At 34.1% G+C, this 25,351-nt stretch overlaps 1 protein-coding gene across 5 annotated transcripts in view; it reads right to left on the bottom strand.

The window, feature by feature from the left end:
* Positions 1-25,351, bottom strand: part of NETO1 (neuropilin and tolloid like 1) — a 232,294-nt gene that overhangs the window by 62,125 nt on the left and 144,818 nt on the right. For all 5 annotated transcript variants that reach the window (XR_011965997.1, XM_072604106.1, XM_072604107.1 and 2 more), the window contains one exon: positions 18,671-18,899. Coding sequence is in view for 4 of the 5 variants with exons in the window: in XM_072604106.1 (XP_072460207.1) it covers positions 18,671-18,899 (229 nt within the window). In the remaining variant the exon portion in view is untranslated. The remainder of the gene's footprint in view (positions 1-18,670; positions 18,900-25,351) is intronic.

Below are 25,351 nucleotides of genomic sequence, written 5' to 3'. Positions count from 1 at the left end.
TCAGTATGCTACACATTTTCACAGGACAGCTAACAAAGTCCCCTTTAAGAGCATCTTTCTAATAGGGAAGGAGGGATTATTGGATGGAGATAAGCAGCTTTCAGCTTAAGGAACTTTCAGAGAAATCATTTAGCTACCAGAACTACCACCCTCCCCCAAATATTAATTTCTCTGCCACAGCTAAAATTATTCACCCCAACATTTACCATTTGGACATAAGTGACATTAAGGGAGTAAAGACATATACATTTTACATATAAAATTCCTGCTTGTCTTGATGCCACTGAGGATAGTTTCTATTATTGTTACTTATTCATCTGTACTATATCTTCTTCATTTGCTCATTAAAGATCAATATTTTCTTGGTAAAGTTCATCATCAACCAATATATGACTACTAGTTTATAATTTGGGGCATAATATTTGTTTTAATTTTATTAAATGCTCTTAAAAGTAATTCAAGGCACAAGAAACCTGCCTGATCTCTCTCAGATTTATCAATATTGCTACCATGTAATACTATTTTATAAACCATTAGATGGAAAGAGCATAAACACCAGAATATCACAGTTATATTCCTCAGATAGAGGCTATCTCTATCTTCATTAAGTAAATGAACTGCAGCATGGTTGTTCCCTTTACTCAGGCCTCTTAATGATGTATGTAAGTTATGCTATACTATCCATTTGGCTGCATTGAGTCAGCTGTGTTACGGTCTATTCATTTTGTTCATTGAGACAAGTTCCAAACTGGAATATGGAAGATATTAAATTTCCTTTGGGTCTTTTGCTTGATTACCATTAAACCCTGGGCAAATGGCCCAGTGCATATTTTCATTGCTGATTTATCCATCTCTGAACCTCTTTGTTAGTATAGACAAACCCTTTTTAAAGGACTTGGTTTCAATCTTGAGCTGCTGTAAGAGTAATATCTGCTTTTCTACTGCTTTGCAAAAATACATTATCTCTCAGGAGACTAATCTGAAATTAATTCAAAATAGAGTTCAACATAAATGAACAAAGAAACCCAACGTATTGTCTGTTTTTTTCTTTCTAGTACAAAGGCTAAAATTTCAGGATAATCATTTCCTTCCTTCACAGTATCAAAGTGTTCTGTCTTTTGTAGTTGACAGCACTAAAGTATAACATCTGTGAAGCCATAAGCATATAGATTAGTATGTGCATACATACATACATTGTCTTGCACATATGGGTGTATGCATATGTACACACACATAAACACGCATACATGTGCCCCTCTAGATTCCATAAAAATATTAAAAAATAAAACTGTGCAATGAGTAATTGCTTCTAGGATCTTCTTTGCACAAGTATTAGAAACAGTATCTACCCCAATTAAAAATTTTTTTTAGTTAGAAAATAGAAAGGAGAATTTGGTTTAGTGACATTCTGTGACGTTTTGCAGAAAGATAGTCATATGAGTTACAAAGACCTTTAAAGATGGATGATGGAACTCGGAAATCTACTTCTCCAACCTGTTATTCAGTGTAAGGATCCCCTCTACTATGTCCTTGAGAGTCTGACATCAGCCTCTGATTATATAGACTGCATCTGCAACCATAATAAAATATTTTCATCAACCTCATGGGTCAGGTCAAATCATAATCCCCTTCTCCTAATTAAAAAGAAAAGCTAAGGAAAAACAATCCAAAATAAAGAGCCCTCCCTGAAAAGCTTTTTGACTTTTTATTTGACCACCTGTAATCAAGAAAATAACCCTAGTGGAAATAGAGTTAGTTGTGTCTATTGGTGATATCTGTACTATGCCTAAGTAAAAAACAAATGAGGGATAACGAATAGATTCTGAACTTATAATTTCTTTTCATTGTTCTCATTATGCAAAATAATTAGTACACATTTTTGTGGGGATTCATTATGCAGTTTGAATGGAAGTAGAAATCATTTTAAAAAGTTTGTCATTCAAGACTTTATCTAAATCATTGGATATGTTAAATATTATCAGATAAAATGCAGATTCCTATAGCATTTCACTAGAGACCTTTTCCTAAGCTCTCATGTAATTATTAAAAACTATTACTTATAACAAGTGATCTATTTCCAAATCCATCTCACCTTATTATTCTCTATTCCACATCTCTCTGTCTTCTCCAAATTAACAATATGACATACTTAATCAAATTCTTTGCTTAAAATGGAGCTAAAATACATATGTATCATTTCCCAGATCTAGCCTATCAAAAGTATAGAAACTCTATGAAAAAGAGAAAATAAAAGTGATCTAGTGTGTCCTACTATACTGGCTTTTTGTAGTCAATTTCCTTTTTTACTTGTTCACTAATCATCTCCTTAATAGTTCTTTCTAGAATTTTCCATGGAAAGAGATTCAAGTTCATTGGCTTATCTGTTTTCTCTCCACCTTTTTTTTTAATTGAGGAGGATATTTGCTCTTCTCTGGGCTATAATATCTTTCTTATTTTTACAGTCTTTCAAATATCACAGACAAACTGAAGATGGTTATTTCAGTACTGGAAAATATAATTTATCTGGGTTATATGATTTGAATTCATCAAGCACAATTAGGAGCTCTCTCACTGCATCTCTACTTATATATCTACTTCCAATTAGTCATTTTTATTCTGTCATTTCCTGTACAAAGGTAACTTCCTTCTTAAAAAACATACAGAAGCAGGCGACAAACAATGAAGAAGTGTCATTACATAATACACTCCATGTTACATTGGATAAGGATCATCTAAACTACCAAAAATTCAAGCTTGGGCAGCATGATGGTATCATCAATTACATTTTCTGTTCAAAAATGACAAATTGGAAGAAGTAAACCATGATGACTTTCTTCAGTTTTCAAAGCACTGCCAATGTACTCTATAAAAAATGGAAATCCTTCTTTTAGAAATCTGTTGTCTTCCAAAACTCCATAAAACCTTCTAAGAAAGTTATCATAAAATTTCTCCAGACACACAAACCAGTAAATAATGACACTGCTTCCATGCATACAAATATCAGGGAGATGCTATTTTTATTCCTTTCTATATTTATAGTTGTCAGAGATTATTTCCTTCTGCACCTTAATCTTTCTCTGTCTCTGTTGCTTTGTTTCTGTCTATCTCTTTGTCTCTCTTTAATGAATTTCATGGTGAGGGAAAAAAATCAAATTTGTTTTTTTTTTTTTTTGAGAAATAACATCTGCATAGCACCTGAAATATATCTTTATATTCAAGACTTGCAGAGTTAGAAAAAGACCTCAGAATTTACCTAGATCAGCACATATTCAAAAGCATGAATCTGCTCTACAATATCAGTAAGAATATACATTACATCAGTCAACCAAGAAGCATTTATTAGATACCTACAATGAGCCAGATGCTGTGGCAGATTCTGGGGGTAAATTAGGCAATGGTAAGGTACATTGTTTGGGAAGTCTCTAGGCTACTGAACACATAGGATTATAAATTACATAAGAATGAGGAGAAATCTGCTTGGCAGTAGCCCCTATCATGTAGATAAGTGTGTTTCATTTTTTTGTTTGTTTTATGTTTCATGGATAACTGAAGACTTTGCCCTCATGATGTGGTACTTGACACTACTTTTAGTATATAACCATTTCCCCTCAGGCAGTCCTTCCCAAAGAGAGTGGCTTATCTCTACATTTTGGTCCACAGAAGGGAACACTCAAACTTGGTTTCAGTGAATAAAAGGAAGACAAAAGAAGGTTTTGGTATTCTAATGAACAGGCCCAGAATCAGAAGCAACATCATCCATACAGTGCTTTGCTGTGCATTGGACAACTGTATCCTTAAAAGCTAAACCACTTTTTAAATAGCCTTTTACTTGTGATGATTCAATTTACCTCTTCTTTTTTTAAAGACTGAAAAATGGACCATGATAAAGGGATATAAAGACCAAAAATAATAATAGTAGGTGCATATACATAATATTTTTGAGTTTATAAGATAATCTATAAATATTGTTTCATATTTTATTCTTAGAAAAACAATGATGGGTAGGCATATCATTGTTCTTATTTTACATATGAGGAAATGAGGCAGTTGACAGTTGACACAGTCCAGGATTACACAGTTAAGATGTGTCTAAAGTAGAGTTTGAATTTAGGTCTTTCTGCCTTTAGGTCCAGTGCCACCCAGATGCCTTAAAGGAAAAAATGAAACAAAATAAAAACAAGCAAAAACCAACCCTAAATCCTTGTACTCAAGAAGCTATACCTTTTACTTGAGGAGGGTGGGTACACCATTTAGTCAGATTTAAAAAAATACAACATATGCACAAATAAATCTCTGGGAGGCACCAGTATTGGAGGATCTAGATAGATCTGATAGAGATGACACTTGACATTAGCTTTGGAAAAATGTACTATTTCTAAGAGGCAGAGATTGGAAAGAAGTACACTGGGCCAGAGATAGTTTGTGCAAAAGACACAACATTGGGAGATGGAATTTTGTTTATGAAAGAGCAGCACAGAAGACCACTTTGGCCACACCAGAGGTGGGGAACCTGGGGCCTTAAGGCCACATCTGGCCTTCTGAGTCCTCGGATGTGGATTTTTGATGGAGTCCATTTCATAGAACAAATCCTTTTATTAAGGGGATTTATTCTGTGAAGTTTGGATTCAGTCCAAGGGCCACACTTGAGGACCTAGAGGGCCACAGTATCTTCACCCTTGAGCTAGACTATACACTGAAAAAAATGGGAAGTAATGTATAAGATTATGAAGGGCTTCAGATAAATTCATCTTAAAGGGGAGTTACTACGGCTTATATGAAGTCATTTGGATAATGAAACCATCCATGGTAGTGTAGGTAATTTTTAGCTTGGCTTAAGGAATTCTACTGGTGGAAAACTCCAAAGAAAGATTACCCTACTTTTGGACAAACAGTTCATTTCAATTCAATTGAAAACAAACAAACATTTATAATGAGGGCCCATGATAATAAAGTGAACAGAGTGCTGAGGCTGGAATCAGGCTGTATTTTTAGCGTAAGCATTTACACTTTGGAAATTAACAATTGCTACAAATTTTGGCTTGGTTTATTGCTCTGTTCATTGCTTAAATTTAAGAAAGTGATGGGAAAATATTAATAAAGCAGATGAAACTTAAAAGTATGTGGTGTCTACATTTTTTAGATGGCCTATAATTAAACGTTTACCAGCATACTCTTAATTGAGTTTTTCCCTCACCTTAATCACCTGAGCAAACTGTTTAAGGAATTCTCCCATTACTTCATCTCAACATTTGTTTAAGTCCTTAATGTATTTGAAAGAACTATAGAATTTTGATTTTTGGTTGAAAGGTAAATAGCACCAAAAAGGTTTCATCTTGTGACTGGTTGACAGGATCAAGTCACACCTCATGGGCTAGCTAAATATCTAATATATAACGTAATAATAACAACAATAACTAACATTTATATAGTGTTGGCCAACATTGTACCTATGCACTTTACAATTGTTACTTCATTTAATCCTCACACCCCTGGGAGCTAGACGCTATTATTACCTCCATTATACAGATGAAGAAACTGAGGTAAACAGAGGTTAAATGACTTGCCCAGGGTCACACAGCTAGTAAGTGTCTGATGCTGGATTTGAAATCAGGTCTGTCTTGACTCCAGGCCCAATGCATCTAATACAGTATATAATAATATAGTATGTAATATAATGGTATATAATAATATATAAAAAGACAGTTCAGTGGGGAGCTGATTTCAGCAGTGGGCCAGGAGGGTATTAAGCTGGCACTTTTGCTTACACAAGAGATTAGTAAAAAGGGGTAGAGGTGGGGATAAGCCAGTGGAAATCATACTTCTTTTCTTTCTACACTCCTTCCTATGACTATGTTAATAGATAGGAGGGCCCAATATGACAAATGCATTCAGAAGATAAACATAAACATACCTGAGAAAGGAAGCAAGTTCAAAGAGTATAGCTCCTTGTACTAGAGAAGACTGCTGGCTAAAGACTCAAGTCTCTCAGTAATGAAGAGTTAGGAGTATAACCTGTGGCCTCATCTGTTCTTTAGAGGAATACCTCACTTACATTGTACTCTAAATTTGAATCCACTATCCCCAGGGAACTTGTGTATGTAAGGAGGGAATGTGCCCCTAGTTTGGAGGAATAGTTTATTCCTACTGCGCCATCTTATTGCTAAAAGCTAATTGAGGCTACAGGCTGATAATTGATTGGAAAGTCACAGCTGGAAGAGGCATAAGTAAAAGTAACAGAAATTCATTCTCAAGAGAACCCTGAGGAAAGTAGAAGTTGGCCACTCTCTCATGATCTTGCCCCACCATGGGGAAGTTCTGAGGGGAGTTCTACAGAAACACATATGCTACATCTCTGTAAATAAGAATATTTACAAAGTAATTCCAAGAAGAAGAGAGCATTATCAGTTTCTGGCGGGGAGCCTCAGGAAAACAATGTGGTAGTAGGTAACAATACATAAATGTTCCTCCTATTTTCAGTTGAAATTTGTCTCCTTTTGACTTTCAACTATTTTTTCTAGTTCTGCCTTTCTGAGACAAAACAGAACAATTCTGATTCCTTCTCCATTTGCTATTTCAAATACACACAGTCGTGCACACACACACACACATATATATACACACATAAGCACATATGCATATCACACATATATACATATATTAGAGAGAGAGAGAGAGAGAGAGAGAGAGAGAGAGAGAGAGAGAGAGAGAGTTATGCTTTCTCATGAAGCTTCTCTCAAGACTAAAACTTTTTTTCTCCTAATTAATCTTCGTTAATCATGTATACATCTTTTTCAGTCTCCTTATCATTTGGGATTTTCTCTTCATGTTCTTAAGATCACTAATGTCCTTTCTAAATTAACTAGGCAGAAAATTCCAGGTAAGAATTTGACTAGGAAGGAGCAAAATGTTATCATCTTTCTAGCTTCACCTCATTATTCACTGACTGAAACTTTTTTTGGACTCTGTTTTATCAACTAATGCATTGACTGTCTTTTTCATGATTCAGATCTATGTAATAAACATTACATTTATACTTTTACTGAAGTTACTAATAAAGATGCTGAAGACAACAGAGTCCAAATCTGAGGTATTTTGGTCCCCACCATAGTTTATGACAACTATAGCCAGTCAGTTTTGTGCAAATGAATGTCAGGAAATACTTTGTCAAATGTCTTGATTAACCATGTCATAAAAGGAAATGAGGCTAGTCTGATATTACTTGTTCTTAATCAATCTGTGCTACTCTTAGTAATAGTATTATGTTTTTCTAGATGATCACAATCCATCTTGGTCCTAAGAAATATATAATAAAGACTTTCTGTTTGGGAAAATTCCCTTGACTGCTAATAAAAGCAACTACTTTATGCCAAAAATGATATTAAAACTTCCTTTGCATTGTATGATAGGAAGTATGTCACTAGTGGCTAAAGTATTAGAACTGGAGTCAGTCATTCTTGAGTTGAACTCTCTCCTCACTGGTTCTGTGATCTAAGACAAGTCACCTGTCCTTTCTGAGATGAATCTTCCTTATCCATAAAATGAAAACAGTAATTGCACATATCATACAAGTCTGTCATGAGGATCAAATGAGATAGTGTATGCAAAATGCTTTGCCAGTCTTAACATTCTATATAAATATGGCACTGTATGAAGCTACTATGTAAACTGTTATTTTTCTTTGGTAATAGGTTTTTGTTTTATAAGCTACAAAGGAAGCAGAAGTAATCGGAATTGTCTACTGTTTAAAAATCTCTTATTTTAATCATCCTCATTGTTTCCACCTTTTGATGATATTACTGATAGCATTTTAAATTAATAATGAATGTGAAGTTAGTCATCATTTTTATTGTCATTATTGAAAAACAACGTAAAATCCCTTTCTTATTAGGATCAAATGGATATCATTTTTGGAAGTAACGTGAATATTTCCTATTTACATATAGAACATATCTGCTATTTGGATAATGCTGGATTTAATTTTGTAAAATAAATTTCATGTTCAACTAGAAAGGCTGACAACTCCTCCAGCTCTGTGGGAGGATGAAACCATCATTGTTATTGCCAGCTTGGAATGCAACTCACTCTGGAAAGATCATGGAAAGGGGTTTTCAGAGACAGGTGACAGACTTAATTTTGTTTAAAAAAAACCAGCAATGACTGATCAAATGAAAGAGGAAAAGAAACATCAGTAACTCTAGCAGAGGAACTAAGTTTATCTGAAAAGTCACTAGACACTGAGGAAGAACACATTGCGAAAAAAGAAGCAATGCTATGAATAAAAGTTCATTGATCATTGAGTTTAATGGAATTTTGGAGCATGCCAAGATTATCTAACAAGGGGTCACCCTGCTTTTGAGAGAAGACATTCTATATTTCTCTACCATATGAATGGAACTAGGTTCTTTCCATTGAAAGCATAATAGAAAAAAGTTTGTGTTTTTATCAACTGAATGAGTCATTCCTTCTCTTCTTATGGTTGCCAGAGAGAGTAAATGTCACAGTTCATCCACAGTCAGGGAGTCAATTGACTGGGTGGAGAAAAAGACTTCCTTTCTGACTTTTCTACTTCCTTTTTTCCCTTTGGATATGAGAATCAGATTAGTGGGTATATTTTGCTTTGATTCACTTGTCCTTGGCTTTAGGTGTAGGTAGTGCACTGAACTACCACTAGAAATATGCATTAAGTCACTGTAAATTTGGAGCCAGGATTCCAGGTTGAATACTACAGTCAGCCTGCCTTTATGATCTTGACGAATCACAGCCATCTGAGCCTCAGTTCCTCATCTGAAAAATGAGCTGTTGAATGAATTGACATTTATTATCCCTTCTAACTCTAAATGTGTGATGTTTATCAAAATCCATTAATGACTACTTAAAATTAACAGAGAGAAGTATCAGAAAATCTGAGAAAATCCTATTTCAGGCTGAGGCAACAAGGATGAACTAAACTTTGGATCATGACATTAGAGAAGGGATTAACCATTTATTAAATATCTACTATGTACCAGGCCCTGTGCTAAGAGCTTTACAAATATTAACCCATTTGATCGTAGGCGTTATAATTATCCTTATTTTATAATTGAGGTAAACAGATGTTATATGACTTGCCTGGGATCAATCAGCTAGTGAGTGACTGAGGCTGAATTTGAACTCAGATCTTGTACAACCTAGCTGCCCTTCATGAAAACTACAACAAAACCTTCCTGACCTTTGAATTATGGGTATATGAACCTGAATAATTTCTAGCAAATGTAGTCATTTTATGTCATTTTCAAAGAATAAAAATAATAATAAAAATAAATTTACATAAGCAAAAGTTGAAGACAAATGTACTATTTAATATGTCAAGCCCAATTTAGAATCCTTGATTTGATAGTTTGTATACTAAGAGAAAATTCTATACCAAATGAATTACTCTGGGTGAGAGTTATTTTGGTTCAGAATGGTGTTGGAGCACTGTATTACTGAAGATGTTGTATTACAAAGTTACCGGGACAACAACCGGCTCCCTAGTTGCTCTAAAGCTTTCATAATATCTTTAGCTGCAACCTAGCCATAGGTTGCCTTTTATACTGATATTGTACATATGTGTTTTCTCTATTGTCACTATATATGCATATAATCTATCTGTCTATACTTTCGATTTGACTGTGCAACACGGGAGACACTGGCACAGGACCGCTCAAGCATGGCATACCCACATTGGAAAGGGTGCTGTACTCTTTGAGCAAAGCAGAATTGAGACAGGACAAAGTAAATGCATGATGCTCAGATTTGGGATATCCAACTCAAATATTCACATGGACTATCTGTGCTCAATCTGCAGTAGAGCATCCAAGCTCGTATTGGTCTAATCAGCCACAGTTGGATACACTGAAATTTTACTTAACAATGGTGATGTCATTTTGGTCCTCTTCGAAGATGAAGGACAACAACCCACCAATCATCTACATAATCAATTATTGTTGTTTGGAGTCACACAGAAAAAAACAAGAGGCATCTAGGTGACCCAGGGGATAGAGAGCTGGGCCTGGAGTTAGGAAGACCTGAGTACGTATCTTGCCTCAGACACTTACAAGCTGTGATCCTGGGCAAGTCATTTAGCCTCTGTTTGTCTTAAAACACTGAAGAAGGAAATATAAAATTACTTCATTATCTTTGCTAAGAAAACCCCGTGGGTTCATGAAGAATCAGATATGACTGAACTGTAACAACAAAGAAAAAATGAAAACTGAAATTCACTTATTATCCCAAACTTTCAATTTAATCATTAGTGTAATACTACCAGCCTTTAGTCAGACAGGTGATATACTTCAAATGCATAATGAAACATATTTTTGGACATGTTCAGTGGGAGGATTGATTTTGTTGGGATGTATATGTGTGTGTACTCATCTATGTATGTATGAGATATATAATGTGTATACATACATATATGCATACATATATATACACACACATAATGAGAGTTCAATTTTTAAAAATTTTTACCAATTTTTTTCAGTTGGAGAAGGTAATACGAGTGTAAGATACTAGATTCTTATAAAAATAAACTATATAAGCCAATCTTTATACGGTGGTTTTGAACTCTAGAAGAGAATTCCTGAGTGAGCCAGAACAAGATTAAAAGGTAAGTGGAAAATGTTTAACAAAATAAAAAGAATAAAGTCATAATGCTAATATATGTCTTTCTAAGTCAATATTTGGAACACAAGAATCCATTTCTATTTGAGTTTGAGACGACTGTTTTAAACGGTTTTCTCAACTGTGCTGGGGTCTGGAAGGCATTATGTTTGCCTCCCTAGATTTCTAAGCTGAGATAAAGGTGAAATATATAAAACTGATTTAACTGGGGAAGGTAGATTTCCAAGATAACCACAAATTTGGCAACAATCCGTCTTCAAATAATTAAGGCATTACTTTATATATTGTATATGGGATAATTTTTATTCATGAGTTCACACTAGGAATAAGGAATGAATGAAAAGGAGAAACAGATAGATACAAAGGTCAAGGTAAATTATTTTTAATATTCATCATCCTGAATTAGAGATTCTCTTTAGAAGATCAGAGGAGGGTATGAACAGATGACTTAGTTTGCTCTATGTGCTACAGAAAATACTCTTTCATCTCTTTTAAGTAGAAAAGATGTTTTATTCTTATTAAGAGGAAGGAAGGAAGCCAACATTTATTAAGTAATTCTCTACTCTATAGTAGGCATTATACTAAATGCTTACACATAGTATTTCTTTTGATCCTTACAGCAGCCTTAGGAGGTAGGTGCTATTATTATCACACCAGTTTTATAGTCGAGAAAAGTGAGGCAAACAAAGTTTATGTGCTTGCCCAGAGTTACACAGTGGATATCTGAGGCTGAATTAGAACTCAGATGATCCAGGTCCAGTGTTTTATCCACTGCATCATTTAGCTGTCTTCACATAATAGAGAGCAACATCTGTATATTCTAAGTGTGAATTCTTGATTTCCAAAGTTTAACAAAATAAAATACATTCAACATAACCTGCATCAAGCACAATTTAACTTTTCTTGCAGGCATTTGATTTTTCTGAGCCATTGGAGCTTCTTATGTAACCTTCTGGCCATCTTTAAGAATAACTTTTCTTTATATAATCAGATATGCAAAAGTGAAAGTTCATTGATTCCTAATTAACGGAGTTCCAGAAAAAAGCAGCTTTAGCATACACATGAGTAGGCAAGCTGGAATATAGGAGACTCACACCATTGTGGTAATACGCATTAGTAGCAAGAAGCTTATCCCTTAAAGAGAATTACCAGGGGACCAGGAGGCTAGGGGCTAGGACAGTGGTATTGACAGAAGGAAAGTGTGTAATCAGTCTTAAGGGAGGAAGCGGAACTTTCCCTCCAACATAGAAGCCCCTTGGGTGCAAAGCACCATTTGCCTCATGCTAGTTATAGCTCAGTGGATTATCCATGTCATGTAATATCCATCACAAATTTGCTTTCCTCATATAGTTATGATATTTCTCAGTTGTCGGAACATGCTATCTCCCTGTCATTGGTTTTTGTGTGCTCAGAGAATGTAAGTGAATCATAATAGTTGAAAAGAATGATCTATGGATCTATATAAAATAATAAGTATTACAGAAGCATTTTCTATTCAAAATGTACTACTTAATGTAAATAAAAATTAGAGATACAGTTTCTTCTTTTAAATATCATCTATGATCATGATAGTTTGGACTGAACCAAATAACTAAGAGTTAATTGATTAAGCATTAATAGAGCAAAACTATGTCAAAAGCCAGTCGAGATATTTTAATAGTGTTTATTGTTAGAAGGACTCAGGGACCAGAAGGGAGTATTTGTGTTAGAAATTTAGCAATGTAAGATAGGTAGCAGCTGTGATATTTATAGGAATGGATCAAGGAAATTAATTTTTTAAAACTCGATCGATCAGATAACTATTTGCCTTTTCCTTTGGCCTTATTTATATTTCTAACTATGATATACATTTTGGAGTTTGTTAATTATTTTAAAATATGCAGAAAATATTGGAGACAGTTTGGAGTTATTGAGTTATTGACCCCAAATCAGGAATTTATGGGTTCAGTCACCAGATGTCAGTTACTGGTTGGAGTAATTTGGAAGTGTCAGTAGAATATAAGTTTTCTTCAAAAACAGGGTCTAAATCACAAGATCACAGAATTGCAGAATATGACAGAAATTCAGTGGCCACTTAATCTAAATCATAACCAAAAATAAACTTCCTTCTTTAATGCATGGAACAGGTAGTCAGTCACATTCTACCCACGGTGGAAGATCTCCAGAGGAGAATAAACCACTGTCTCTATACACTGCTTGTTTCCCTTTTGTGCTGCTCTAGTTGGATTTTGTTGTTGGTTTCAATTGTATCCAGCCTACATTATCCTCTTTTCAACTTCTACTCTCTGATCCTGATTCTGTCCTCTGGGACCAAAGGAAAAAATACAACCTCTCTTTCAAATGAGAGATTTTTAAGTACTTGAAGATAGCTATCATGTCCCTTACAGCCTTCTCTTCTCTACACTAAACATCCAAGATTAATCTTCAGGTAACACAGAATCAGTGCTCTGCATCATTAGAGTTCCTTTGCTAAAATGTAATTCCCAGACCCCAAAACAATCCTCTATAAATGGTCTGATATTTTAAAACTTTCTTTGTAACCTCATTGTTCAGTAATATGTCATTTATAGAGTCATGTAAATATTTGGTTATTATTGAATTCAATTAAATTATCCAAGTCTCTGTTTTATCATCTACAAGATAGTGAAAACCAAACTTGTTCCACATGCAATTTCTGAAAAAAAAAATAACTGCCATATAAATGTGAGATGTCTTCCTAACTCTAAAATTCCCACTTTATAAGTATAGCATAAATAGATATGATAACTCTGAAACAAATTTCTTAGCAGTAGTTGTAGGTGGTGTGTATCTGTTGTAAATCAAGATAATGACCACTGTCAGAATTAAACAAAGGAAAATTTAAAAGTTAGTATATTGGGGAGATGGCACCTATAATATTCATAGGAACAGTTCAGTGGAGAAATTTTTCAAGTTTCAGTTGAATGAGTAAACAACTTAGAATGATCACAACCTCATGGACTGAGAGTGGGAAGTGCCTTCAAGGCCATCTACTACCCTTATTTGAATATAAGGAAACTGAGGCATAGTGGGGATGGCTTATTTACCCAAGGCTACACAGAAAACAGTGACAGAGATCCTTTTTTATGTGTCCTTAACATTCTTTCATTACTGAGTTTAAGCATCTTTTCAAATTGGTAAACTATTTTTAAATGGGACATGCAGACATTCCATAGAAAAATGTAAAAAATGATTCTAGTGAAAATGAGGAACTTCTAATTGATTGCCTTTATAGTAAGCTTTAGCATTTTCCCTCTGCCCCAAACTTCCAGCTTCTCCTTTGAATTCTTATAAATTTAGATATCCACATTTTATTATACTAATTATTATTGTTAATTAGTATTCATTTAGCATCATAAGGTTTGAAAAGTGCTTTCCTTACAAGTCATTTTTGATTATTTGATCCTATCAACACTCCTGGGAGTTCAGTATTATTCCTTTTTTGTTGATGAGGAAATTAAAGTAGACAGACATAAAATGACTTGCTCAGAGTCACAAAGCCAGTTAAATGTCTGAGGCAAAATTTGAACTTGACTTTTCTTGACTGAGAAGTCCAATACTCTTATCTACTTTTCCATCTAGCTAACATGCCATTTATATATGATTTTGTAATATTTAAAAATTAAGTTCAATATTCATGTTCTCTTTCCCATAGTCCTAGGTTCTTTGAATACGAAATGAAATGATTAAAGCTCTATTTACTGGAATAATCTTCATAGAAATGGAAACAAATAATGAGGGATTAGTTCCAATAGGATCAGTAGCTGACTACATCATAGTGTTTGCTAAAGACAGTGACAATTCCTAGACTATAATGCAGCTGGGGAGAGACGAGTTAAAATATTGGTTGTCATAGAAAGGAGGAACATTTGAGAGTTCTATTTTTAAGGTGGAAGAAGGGTCTTATAAAAGAGGTATTATTATATGAGAGGCGAAATAGTAGATAAGGCTTTCAAAGACCTGCGCTCTAATACTGGCTATGAACTTTTGCCTTTCTGACTTTATTTTTTTTTTTTTAATAATAAAAAGATTGGACCAAACTATCTCTAGGGCTCATTCTAACAATAAGATTCCAAGTCTGAAACCCAGGGCAACTTTAAAACATGTTGAAATATTATTATTAGTAGTAGTTGTCATAATACATTGTACTACTGCTGCTACTGCTAGTACTACTGCTGCTACTACTACTGCTGCTACTACTGCTACTACCACCACCACTACTACTACCACCACCACTACTACTACTACCACCACTACATAACTCCCTCCCAGCCTTTTTTGACATTCAGCTGGAGAGAGTATTTGCTGAATATATAGGAGTTGCTAAAATGACAAGGATTCTTTTCTAATATCTGTGTTGGACAGGAGCTGATCACTCATTTCTAATATTGTAATCTGCCTTGCTGTTCAAGGGCATACTTGACTATCATTGTCTGTCTGCAAGGATGTTCAGTAAAGTGCAATACTTACTAAGCTGCTAATGTTCAGAAAGATGGCACTATTCAGAAAACTGAAATGCTCCCTGTGCCAACTGATGAGGAGAAGTGCCTGGTTTTTATATCTGAGGTTCCTGATAAAGAATTCATGCTGACCATTTCAGAATGGTCCCGTTTATTTTTCCTTCTCTTTTCTGGGGTCCAGAATGATGCATATCTGAAAGATTTGCAAATTCAATCCCCTGTCTGGATGATCTGATTATTTCCAAGTTTTGATTAAAGACTTTTAACACTCTGCAGCCAAAGTGTTTCATCTTAGAGTGACTTTGATCTTAGGTATATAGTAGCAGTAGTCAGCACATTTCTTCTGACTGTAGAAAATTCATCTCTGTAAAAATGTATAGATAACATGACACAGAGGGGATTTTTGACAGAAACAACAAAATATGTGTTTAGGCTTTTAGCTTACAGTTGATAAGTGAATTTATGGGTTGAGATACATACTCATCACTCAGAAGAGAGTGACAGTTCATCAGCCATTCATGAATGTAGAGAGTTGGTTGCCTTTCGTGCTATTTTTTTCAAGAAGAAATCATTGACCTGTTGTATGGTAAAATAAAAATATTTTATCCTGACAATCTTTCAAAAATGAATACTCTGATCTGGTTAGGGTTCAGAACGTTTTTAACCCAATGCATTGACCTTTTTTAATCTTTTGAAGCCCCCATTAATAGAAATATCTAATGTAATATAATCTGATGTAATCTCCATTTTATTTGTATTAACAAGATTCATGAATCATAAAATTATGGGATCAGTGGTAGAAAGGACATTAAAGATCATGTGGATCAAGTCATGGATAAGATCTTTCACATCTCTGAAAAATTCAGATGCTACTTATACATTTCCAGGAACAACAATTCACTGCCTTCTAATGCCATTAATTTCATTTTATAAGTAGAATTAAATTGAGTTGTAATATGCCTCTCTAAAACTTCTGCCTTTTATTCATCATGACATTCTCTGGGGACAAACAGAAGAGAGTTATGCTTTCTTCTACAAGACGATACTTTAAATACTTGAAGACGGGTATCATATCTTTTCTAGGTAAAACTTTTTGCTTCTTCAGTTGATCTTCAAGAAGTGTAATCCTGAGACCCTTAACCATCATATTCCCTGACCTGTAGACTAAGTGTTCTTTACTGGGGGTCCATTAACCCTATGTATATTACCTTATGCATTTTAAAACATTAATCCAAGAAAAATTCCATAAACTTCACTTGACTGCTAAAGAGGTTCATGACACCTAAGAGTGCTATGTAGTAGGACCAGAGATCATGCCCTGGAGGTTTTAACCCTTTTGGGTTGGGAAACTTTGCCCTAAAGCCTACTATTCTTGCTGATGACTATCCCACATTTCACTATATTTAAACAGGCTCCAGCTATATTTTATTTTGTTCTCTGCTCTACCACCTTGCTACAGGTACATACTTTCTGATCCCTCCACTCTCCCCTCTCATGCTTGTTCCTGAACTATAATCAAATCAATTTCACCATTCTTATGCAAATGGTTGTTTTAATCTACTTCCTTATGATTCCATTCACCATTCCTGTAACTTTAACTTCCAAAATCTCATGTCCTAGACTCCATTTCCTTATATATTTTGTCTTCACCTTTTACAAAGGAAGCTGCTTGAGGACAGATGTCCTTCTTTTTGTACTTCTGTCCCTAACAGTTTGCAAAGTGCTTGGCTGGAAGTAAATGTTTAATAAATGTTTTATTCCCTCCCTCCCTCCCTCCCTTCCTTCCTACCTCCCTTCCTTCCTTCCTGATACTAAACCAGCTAAAAACATACGTATAGTGTTACATACATTTCTTAATCATATTTACAATGATCTTCCATTGGAAATACTTAACTGAAGTCCTACTGTTATGTGTAATGACCTTGAGTTTTGGAAAGTTGTATCAGTGGAACATAAGCTGTAGAAGATACTGCCAAGTTGGAAAAGTTTTAAGAAATGTTTCCAATGACAGATTGTATGATTTTTTTTAAAGAAGAAATAGTCTAGCTAAGTATGGAAAGGCTCAACATCATGATAATACATGAGATTTATTATTTTGGCCATAGATATCCATGAAGACAAATGACCAAGTCTTAGAAATGATGCAGTGTTCATTGTTGGAATACACCTATGAAATCCTAAAACTTGTGAAGTATCAAGAAAAATAATGAGGCCTTTAGTCAAATGATCTATAGAAATGAAGATATACTATATTTAACAATTTTTGTCAGTGATTTAGATAGAACTATAAGAGGCACACATCAGATCTTCAGATACTGCAAAGTTGGAAACTACTGTATATCTAATGGATATAGCATTGGTCCTAGAGTTAAGAAGATTCAGGTTCAAATATGGCTTCAGAAACATACTAGCTGTGTGACCATGGGCAAGTCACTTAATCTCTACCTGCCTCAGTTTCTTCATTTTAAAATGGAGATAGTAATGGCATCTACCTCCCAAGATTGGTGTGAGAATGAAAAAGAGATGATATTTGTAGATGTTTTGCAGTCCCTAAACACTGTATAAATGGTGGATATGATGATGATGATGACAACGACTACAACGTTGATGTTAACAATCTGGGTAGTATGAGTATATTTAAAATGTTTGATAAAATATTTATACATAGATGAACAATAATAGATTTTAGTCTTTAATATTATTTCTAAAAACAAATTAATAAACAAACATGATATACCCTATTAAAAATAAGCCAAGACATCACTATTTTGTTTTATTGCATTTTAGTCTTTAATCTTTTTTTTTTTAATTCAAGACTATCTATTTCATTAATCCAAGGTCTGACCTTGTGATTATTGTGTATTTGCCAAGCTTCTCTCTTTTGCTGATCACTGGCTAGAATACTATGACCTAACAGAGAGTTGTTCTAAAGAATGTTCCAAAGAAATCTACTAACATAAGTTCTCATTTATTTTGAGAAAAATTTGCCAAAAATAATCCCTTCCTATTTACTCTCCTTGCACAAATGTTTCCCATTGGCTTTGCAATTTAATATGTGGTTTGATATTTTGTTCATTTGCTCTCTTTCTAATGAATCTCTCTTTGTTCCAGTTAATGAATGATAATGAAAGTCCTAAGTGAACATGATTAAATGGAAACTTACTAAAGACAATTGTACAAATTACATTTTTATCCATGTTAAAAAAAAAGAGACTAACTTAAACTTCATCAGAGACCACTGCATTGCTTATGCAAAAGACCTAATTCAAAAGCCAAACAAGTCATCATTTTCCCAGTGAAAGATATGAACTATTTTAGGCAAGAACATGACACCCTATCTGATATGCACAACTGAAATATAATATTTGATTGTCATCTGCCAAATAGCACAAATGGAGAGAGTAAAGGAACTCAGTGATTTTAGCAGCTTATTACAGAAAATACCCTGCCGTGCTCAAACTGCATGAAGAAAACACCATTAACAGCATATGAGAGTTGCGTTATACGACATACTTGAAGGACAGACAATCAAGTTCAGAAAGTCTTACGTTCTTGGAAAGACGTGAAGAGCATCTGGAATCGGCTGTTTCGACTGCCCTCATCTGCCCACATGCGGATTACCCCAAGACCTGTGCGCAGCATCACATCATTAGCCACAGTACTACAAAACTTCGCTTTCAAATCCTCGACGGAGCTGCTCCCATCATAGACGGCCACAAAATTCCTTTTGCATTCATTTGAATTTTGCATCTCATAGTCCAAGAATCTTAAATAAATCTGAAAAAAAGCCAAATATTTCCCATAAATCAAAATATAGTTTCAATAAATAGAATCTTCTCTCCATTTATTTTTAAGACACAGTCTGTTGATTTTAATCAGGTTTTGTAATGGTGTGAGAAACAATTCAAAAGGTCCATAATTTGTTCCAAAGCAGCCTCCTGACCTTTTATTCTCCTAGTAGAATCCTTAATTCCAGATACATTCTAAGGCTTGTCACTTACTTATTCTAAAGCTATTTCCCAGTTAGTGTTATTAATGTTATAAGTGTATGAGCCACTTGATATTTAAAGCAAACTTTACAGTGAATATGTCTACTTATTTGCTCTATCACTTTTGTTAAATTTCCATTACCCTCATTTAACACCAAAGGGAGAGGAAAAAGGGGTCCATGGAAGTTACTGATATACTAAGGAGTCAAACAACAAATGAGGAGAGGAATTTTTAAAAAATCTTATTTACTGTAAAAGGGGAGGAGTTCCACTAAATAATCCTTAAATTTTATTAGATGATTTTTAAGATTCATTCTAACTCTGAAATCCTGTGATTTTAAATAATTAAACAAAGAGTTTTTTAAAAAAATGGTATGCACACATAAGCAAGACCAGACCAAGTAAAGGGACATTCAGCTTGTAACTTCTGATTAATCCCATCAGTCAAAGTTTACTAACTTGGTGTTACAATTAAGAGACTTGAAAACATTGCCATTCTGCTAGAAGCACTGTGTAAGAACCACCACCAATCCGTTTCAATAAAAGTAAAGGTTGGAATAGGTCTGGAACAATTCTGCCATGAGGCATATGGGCATTGCCTAACTATCTTCACCCATCCTTCCCCATCTCTTTTTTTTTACTTGAAGAAATCAGTCTACCACATATAAGGCAACATCTTCCCTTAGTCTAATACTGACTGATATTTTCATCTAATATGGATTATATATTAAAATGCCAAATGCATATTGAATTCTTATCTGTGACATAATTCTATAAGAATCTATCTTATTACACAAATTTCTCATGGAGTTTCACAAGATGTGAATAGGACACAATTGATTACTTTGCCTCAGGACCCATTCTTATCAATGTTATAGCATGTTACATTTTCTCAATATACAAAGAAAAGGTCAAGTATTTGTTGTAAATCCTGTCCCCAAAGGTGAATCATTCTCTGAAGTCTTTAATGCAATAATATAAATGGTAATAGGTTTTCATTAAACTTTATAAGAGATTATGTGTAACAATTCTTAAAAGTAAATTCTAGGAATAAAAATGTACCATGAATAAACCTAATACTTCTACATATTTGAGAAAAAAATTATGGGACATGCAACAAAATTCAGAGGTGTCTGTTTCTTATAGCAAACTATGATTATATGGCCAGTAAACAACTTCATGTCTTGTTAAGGGATGAAGATGTATAAGTGAAAGTCATTTTAGTCAAATATACATCTTTCTTTCTTAGGTAATTAAAAGTGTCACATAGAAGGATAAGTTAAGATTGAATTTCGTTTTATTATAGCATACATTGTCACAATTCTTTAAAAAATGAGAAACCATCCAAGTTGAAGTTAATATACAATTTCCAAATTCCTGGAAGTGGACTATAAATTAATTTTCATAAATTCAGCATTCTGAAATTTGCCCTCAAAGTTGATACTTAATAATTTCCAGACAAATTTTAATTTCAGTTGCTTTATTTTATCAAATGGCTTATTTTTTATGCACAATCTGCTAGTGATTCACTTGGGCTAAATAGTTTCCTGTCAGCATTCATCAAAACATCTATATAGCTGATAAGATGTCCAGTTCTTATTTCTTATCTATACAACTTAAAATCCAGTCTAATTGGCTTCAAGATATTATGATCTCCTGAAATGTTAAACCCAATACAAATTTTATTGCTATTATTTCCTACATATCCTGCTATCTACAAAGAAAATAAGTTTAAATACATTGTTAAAAAACGACAACAAAACAACCTTCCATTCCTTTATCCACATCTAAAATCTATGAATTTTGGATATAGCACTATTCAACCTTCTCTGCATTAAGTAAAAGCAGATAGATGGCACAGTGGATAGAGTGCCAGGCCTGGAGTCAGGAATACTCATCTTTCTGAGAATCTATCCTCAGACACTTACTAGTGTGTGACTAAGCAAGTTACTTAAACCTGTTGTGATGGCAATTTAAGTGGGAAGATCTTTTACATTCATTAATTGACCTACTTAATCACATGGAAGCCTAAGTCACATATGGTAAGATGAACTTGCTGAATAGGCGGAACAGGAAACGTAGAGCAGAACTGGGAGGAAGTTGGTGAGAGGAGTTGGGGCAGAGGAGAGAGAACTCAGGCAGGCACAGATGGTCTTGTGTTTATTTGTGGGAAGGCCCCTGCAAGGGGTTGGGGGGAGACTTAGGAATGCTTTTGGTCCCTGCATTACTAATGTGTATTGTCTTCTTTGTTACTGTGATGGATTTGGCTTTCTGGTTTTGAGATTTGGCTTTATGGTACTTGAATAAATGCTTTCTTCTTCTTCCTTCTACATGGAGAGCCTGTTATACTTAGCAATTCAGAACTATGCTGGTATATTCATATGTGCCATAGGTGCTGTGAATATTGCCTTAGTGATACATCTTTTGCCTCAGTTTCCTAATCTGCAAAATGAGCTGGTAAAACAAATGGCAAGCCAAGAAAAGCTCAAATGGGGTCACAGACAAAACTGAAAAATTACTGAACAACATATAAGGCAGGTCAAAGTTAAAACACTACAAGAAGATGCATTGGGCTTGATTTATGAACTCTTAATGATATTACCATGTATGCTAAGAATGCATTCTTGCACAGAATGTTACAAAACAACCAATCAGTTATATTTTTGCAGTGTTGTGCAAAAGAAACGAATGAAATATGAAACTAATATAAAATATGTACTACTTTTCCCCTAAGTATTTTCAAAGGTTTTACAGTTCAAAAGTAAGATTCACAAGTAGAAGATTAAGTGAGGAACTGAGACAATAACCTTGGACAAGTGACTTTACTTCTCTGGGCTTCCATTTCCTCATATTTAAAATGAGGGATTTGGACTAGATGTCCTTCAATATCCCTTTAATCTGCTGATCTCTGATTTTGCATTGTAATTTAGAGTTCTACAGAGTCGCTTAGGACACTGAAGGCTTAAGTGATGTGATCAGGGTAAAACAGTCAGTATATGTCAGAGAAAAGACTTGAACCTGGACTTTCTGATGCTAAACTGGCTGTCTCTCCACTACTTCATAATCCCTCTAGCCAGGTATTACTATATTTCCCAAAATTGTCATTAATAGGATATTTTCTGTACATTTTTATTGAAATTAAGTGTTCAATTAACACGTTCTACGGTGTGTATGTCAAGAAATGTTGCAAACTTAAAAAAAAATGACATATGGCTTCCATTACCTCAGAAGAGCTCAAGCACAATAAATATTACAATGTAAGAGGGATTTATAAAAATTTCAGGAAAAACTATTCCCCAACGTAAATGAATTCCCTGAAATTCTATAATCCTAAGATCATTCTTTACCCAGGTAGTTCTAAAATAGATGGAATGAGAACATGTGGAACATAATCTTTGTATTCATTTAGTTTAACTATAGAAATTTCTGTATTTTCTATCTTAGCTGATTTATTTATATTCTTTTAAATTTAATTACTGATGTTTACATGCGTTTTTTATTTAAAGGTCATTCTTATTTAAAGGACTTTGATTTCATACGGCCAATGAAAAACCGGTTTCTGTCTTTTTTTCTGTATTTTCTTCCTGTTGGGCTAAATGAAATAATTTTAAACACTAATCTCTAATCATTTGAAAAAAAATCATGCAACACAGTAGGAGAGTATTAGTTTTTACTGAAATCTGCTATATTTCTGCAGATGCACAGTGTCATTAGCAATAGAAATGATAAAGCTTCTACACAGCTGTGTTATATATAATTTATATCCATTATGATTTTAATGACTGTCTTGTCACCTTAAAAGATGGAGCATTGCAATAAAGGAGGAAATACCTGCTACACGGTACTTACAAAAAACGACTTAAATTTGAGAATACCAGAAAGCTTTCCTGCATCCATATTGAAGAAAAGGAATGATGATAAACTGTGAATAATATTTAACTTCAGTAAAACAGTCAGATTATAATCTCTGCACAGTGAATCACTTTTGATGAGTTCTTCTTTTTAATCAATCACCATAGGTTTGAACTGACAACATGATTGATTAAGCAGAACATGAACAGCTTCAGAACATTTAAATGATATCCAGCAATATCTGACTTAATAATCAAACTATAGTGGGGAGAGCACAGAATCATTTTTTAAAAAATGTACAAAGCAAATAAAACTAGACATTCATTTACCAAGTAGTACATTCCAAATAGGAGCATATTTTCAGCTTCTCTTATTGTTCTTTTTTCCTTCCCTGCAGGATGATATATAAATAGCAGTGATTGTTTAAGATTGTTAGCTGATAATTGTCCCAACCAATTTAACGTAAATTAAAATTAAATATGGGAACAGCTTTGTGGCACAGTGGATAGAGTACTAGACTTGGAATCTGGTAAACTCATCTTCCTCAGTTCAGATCCAGCCTCAAATACTTACTAGCTGTTTGGCCATGGGCAAGTTACTTAACCCCATTTGCCTCAGTTCCCTCATCTGTAAAATAAGCTAGAGAAGTAAACATCAAACCACTTCAGTGTCTTTGCCAAGAAAACCCCAAATGGGGTTATGAAGAATCAGGCATGACTGAAACAACTCAACAACAAAAATTGAATATACTAGAACCTATCTAATATTTATGGAATCATTTGTGTTACTGTCTTTGAGTCTGTATCTATAAACTCTGTCAGAAGTAAAACACTATTTTTAAAGACTTGATGGAAAAGATCCCATTTCCATTTATTAGAATTTTTCCACATTAGAGATCAGTAGCAGGGACATTTTAATATTTTTAGAAAATATTAAAACTTCTGTCACTTTAGTAGAATTCAGAATGATCATATCAATGTTGAAAAGGCATAGAAATTTAGGAAGCAATAAGGACTTGTATGTCAAGGTTCTCATCATGACACAGAGCTTTATAACAAAATTTTGATATATATAGGAATTCAAATTTATTCTAAGGAACTCATAAAAGATATAGTAGAATCTTAGGACTGCAGAATTATAGTAGGGAAAAATTCCACTCCGGGTGAAGTAGAAGTGAAACAGAGAAAAAAAAAATCCTGATTTACCTCCATTAAAATCATACCACCAGAGCACAAACTCTGGCAGACTCTACCAAGATGGAAGACCATGAGAAATGTTGGTGATAAATTCTGTCTACCAGCCAAGAACCACAAAGTATATACGTATTTTCTGCTACAAATTCTCCTAGAATTTTAGACCTATAAAGACTCCTTAGTATCAAGTTCAGACCTCTCTTTTCAGACACGACAATAAGGACTACCAGAAGGTGATGAAAATTCTAGGACCAAGTTAACCTATGAAGATCATTTACTAAGGTTAAGCGATTGCAACTGGCATTGGTAAAGTCAGAACATAGACCAAAGAAATGAGAAGCCATTCAAACATTAAAGCATTGGACAAATTAGTTTTTTGAGTTAATTTGATAATTTTCATTCAAATTTTGTAGCAGAATTTGTACATAGAATACTAAATACTGATAAATATCATTTGAGAAATAATCCCAGGTTTGAAGTTTGATTTGGTCAAAATCTGTTATATGAAAGTAATTATCTCATTTTCATATTCTTAGAAATCATTTGAATTTTTATATTTTCTTTTTAAGGAATTGAATCTTCCCTAGATATCCCCAACTTACCATGTACAATCTTAATATCCTCAATAGACATTATGTCCCTATGTGTATGTGCATGTGGATACACACATGTGCATTATGTGTGCAATATGTACATATAAATGTATATATAAACACATGTGTATATATAAATGTAAATGACTTATCACAGATAATACATATTTAATTAGTCCTTATGTCCTCATGGGTAGTAATATTGAAAAAGAACTACCCTACTTATTAAGTAGCATAGTTTACTGCCCACTTAGTTTTCTCATATTAATTGTGACCTACTCTATAACCAAAAGGAAAGTAAAACCAAAGTTTTTCCAGCTCTGTACCTTGAAATATTCTACTCTTAAAAGCAATCTTATAAATATAGAAATCCCTTCCTGGTGAATTCTAGCTCCTGGCTTGCTCCATACTTATTCAGTGCCACTTTGTATCGTCTAACTTTTAATTTCACAGAAAAAGTCTGTCACAATATAGTCATCTTTGTCTAGCTCTGCAGGTAGCTTTCACTTTGGGTCATGGAATGCCAAGTAGTATAACAGACAGGTACATTCCATTTTACTGCCCTGGGATTATACAAAAAAACCAGTCTATTTACTAGCTTG

The sequence above is a fragment of the Notamacropus eugenii genome, chromosome 4 (genome assembly GCF_028372415.1).
Source record: "Notamacropus eugenii isolate mMacEug1 chromosome 4, mMacEug1.pri_v2, whole genome shotgun sequence".
Lineage (NCBI taxonomy): Eukaryota > Metazoa > Chordata > Mammalia > Diprotodontia > Macropodidae > Notamacropus > Notamacropus eugenii.
Note: the sequence above shows the minus strand (reverse complement) of the source record. Positions and strands in the feature narration are given on the sequence as shown.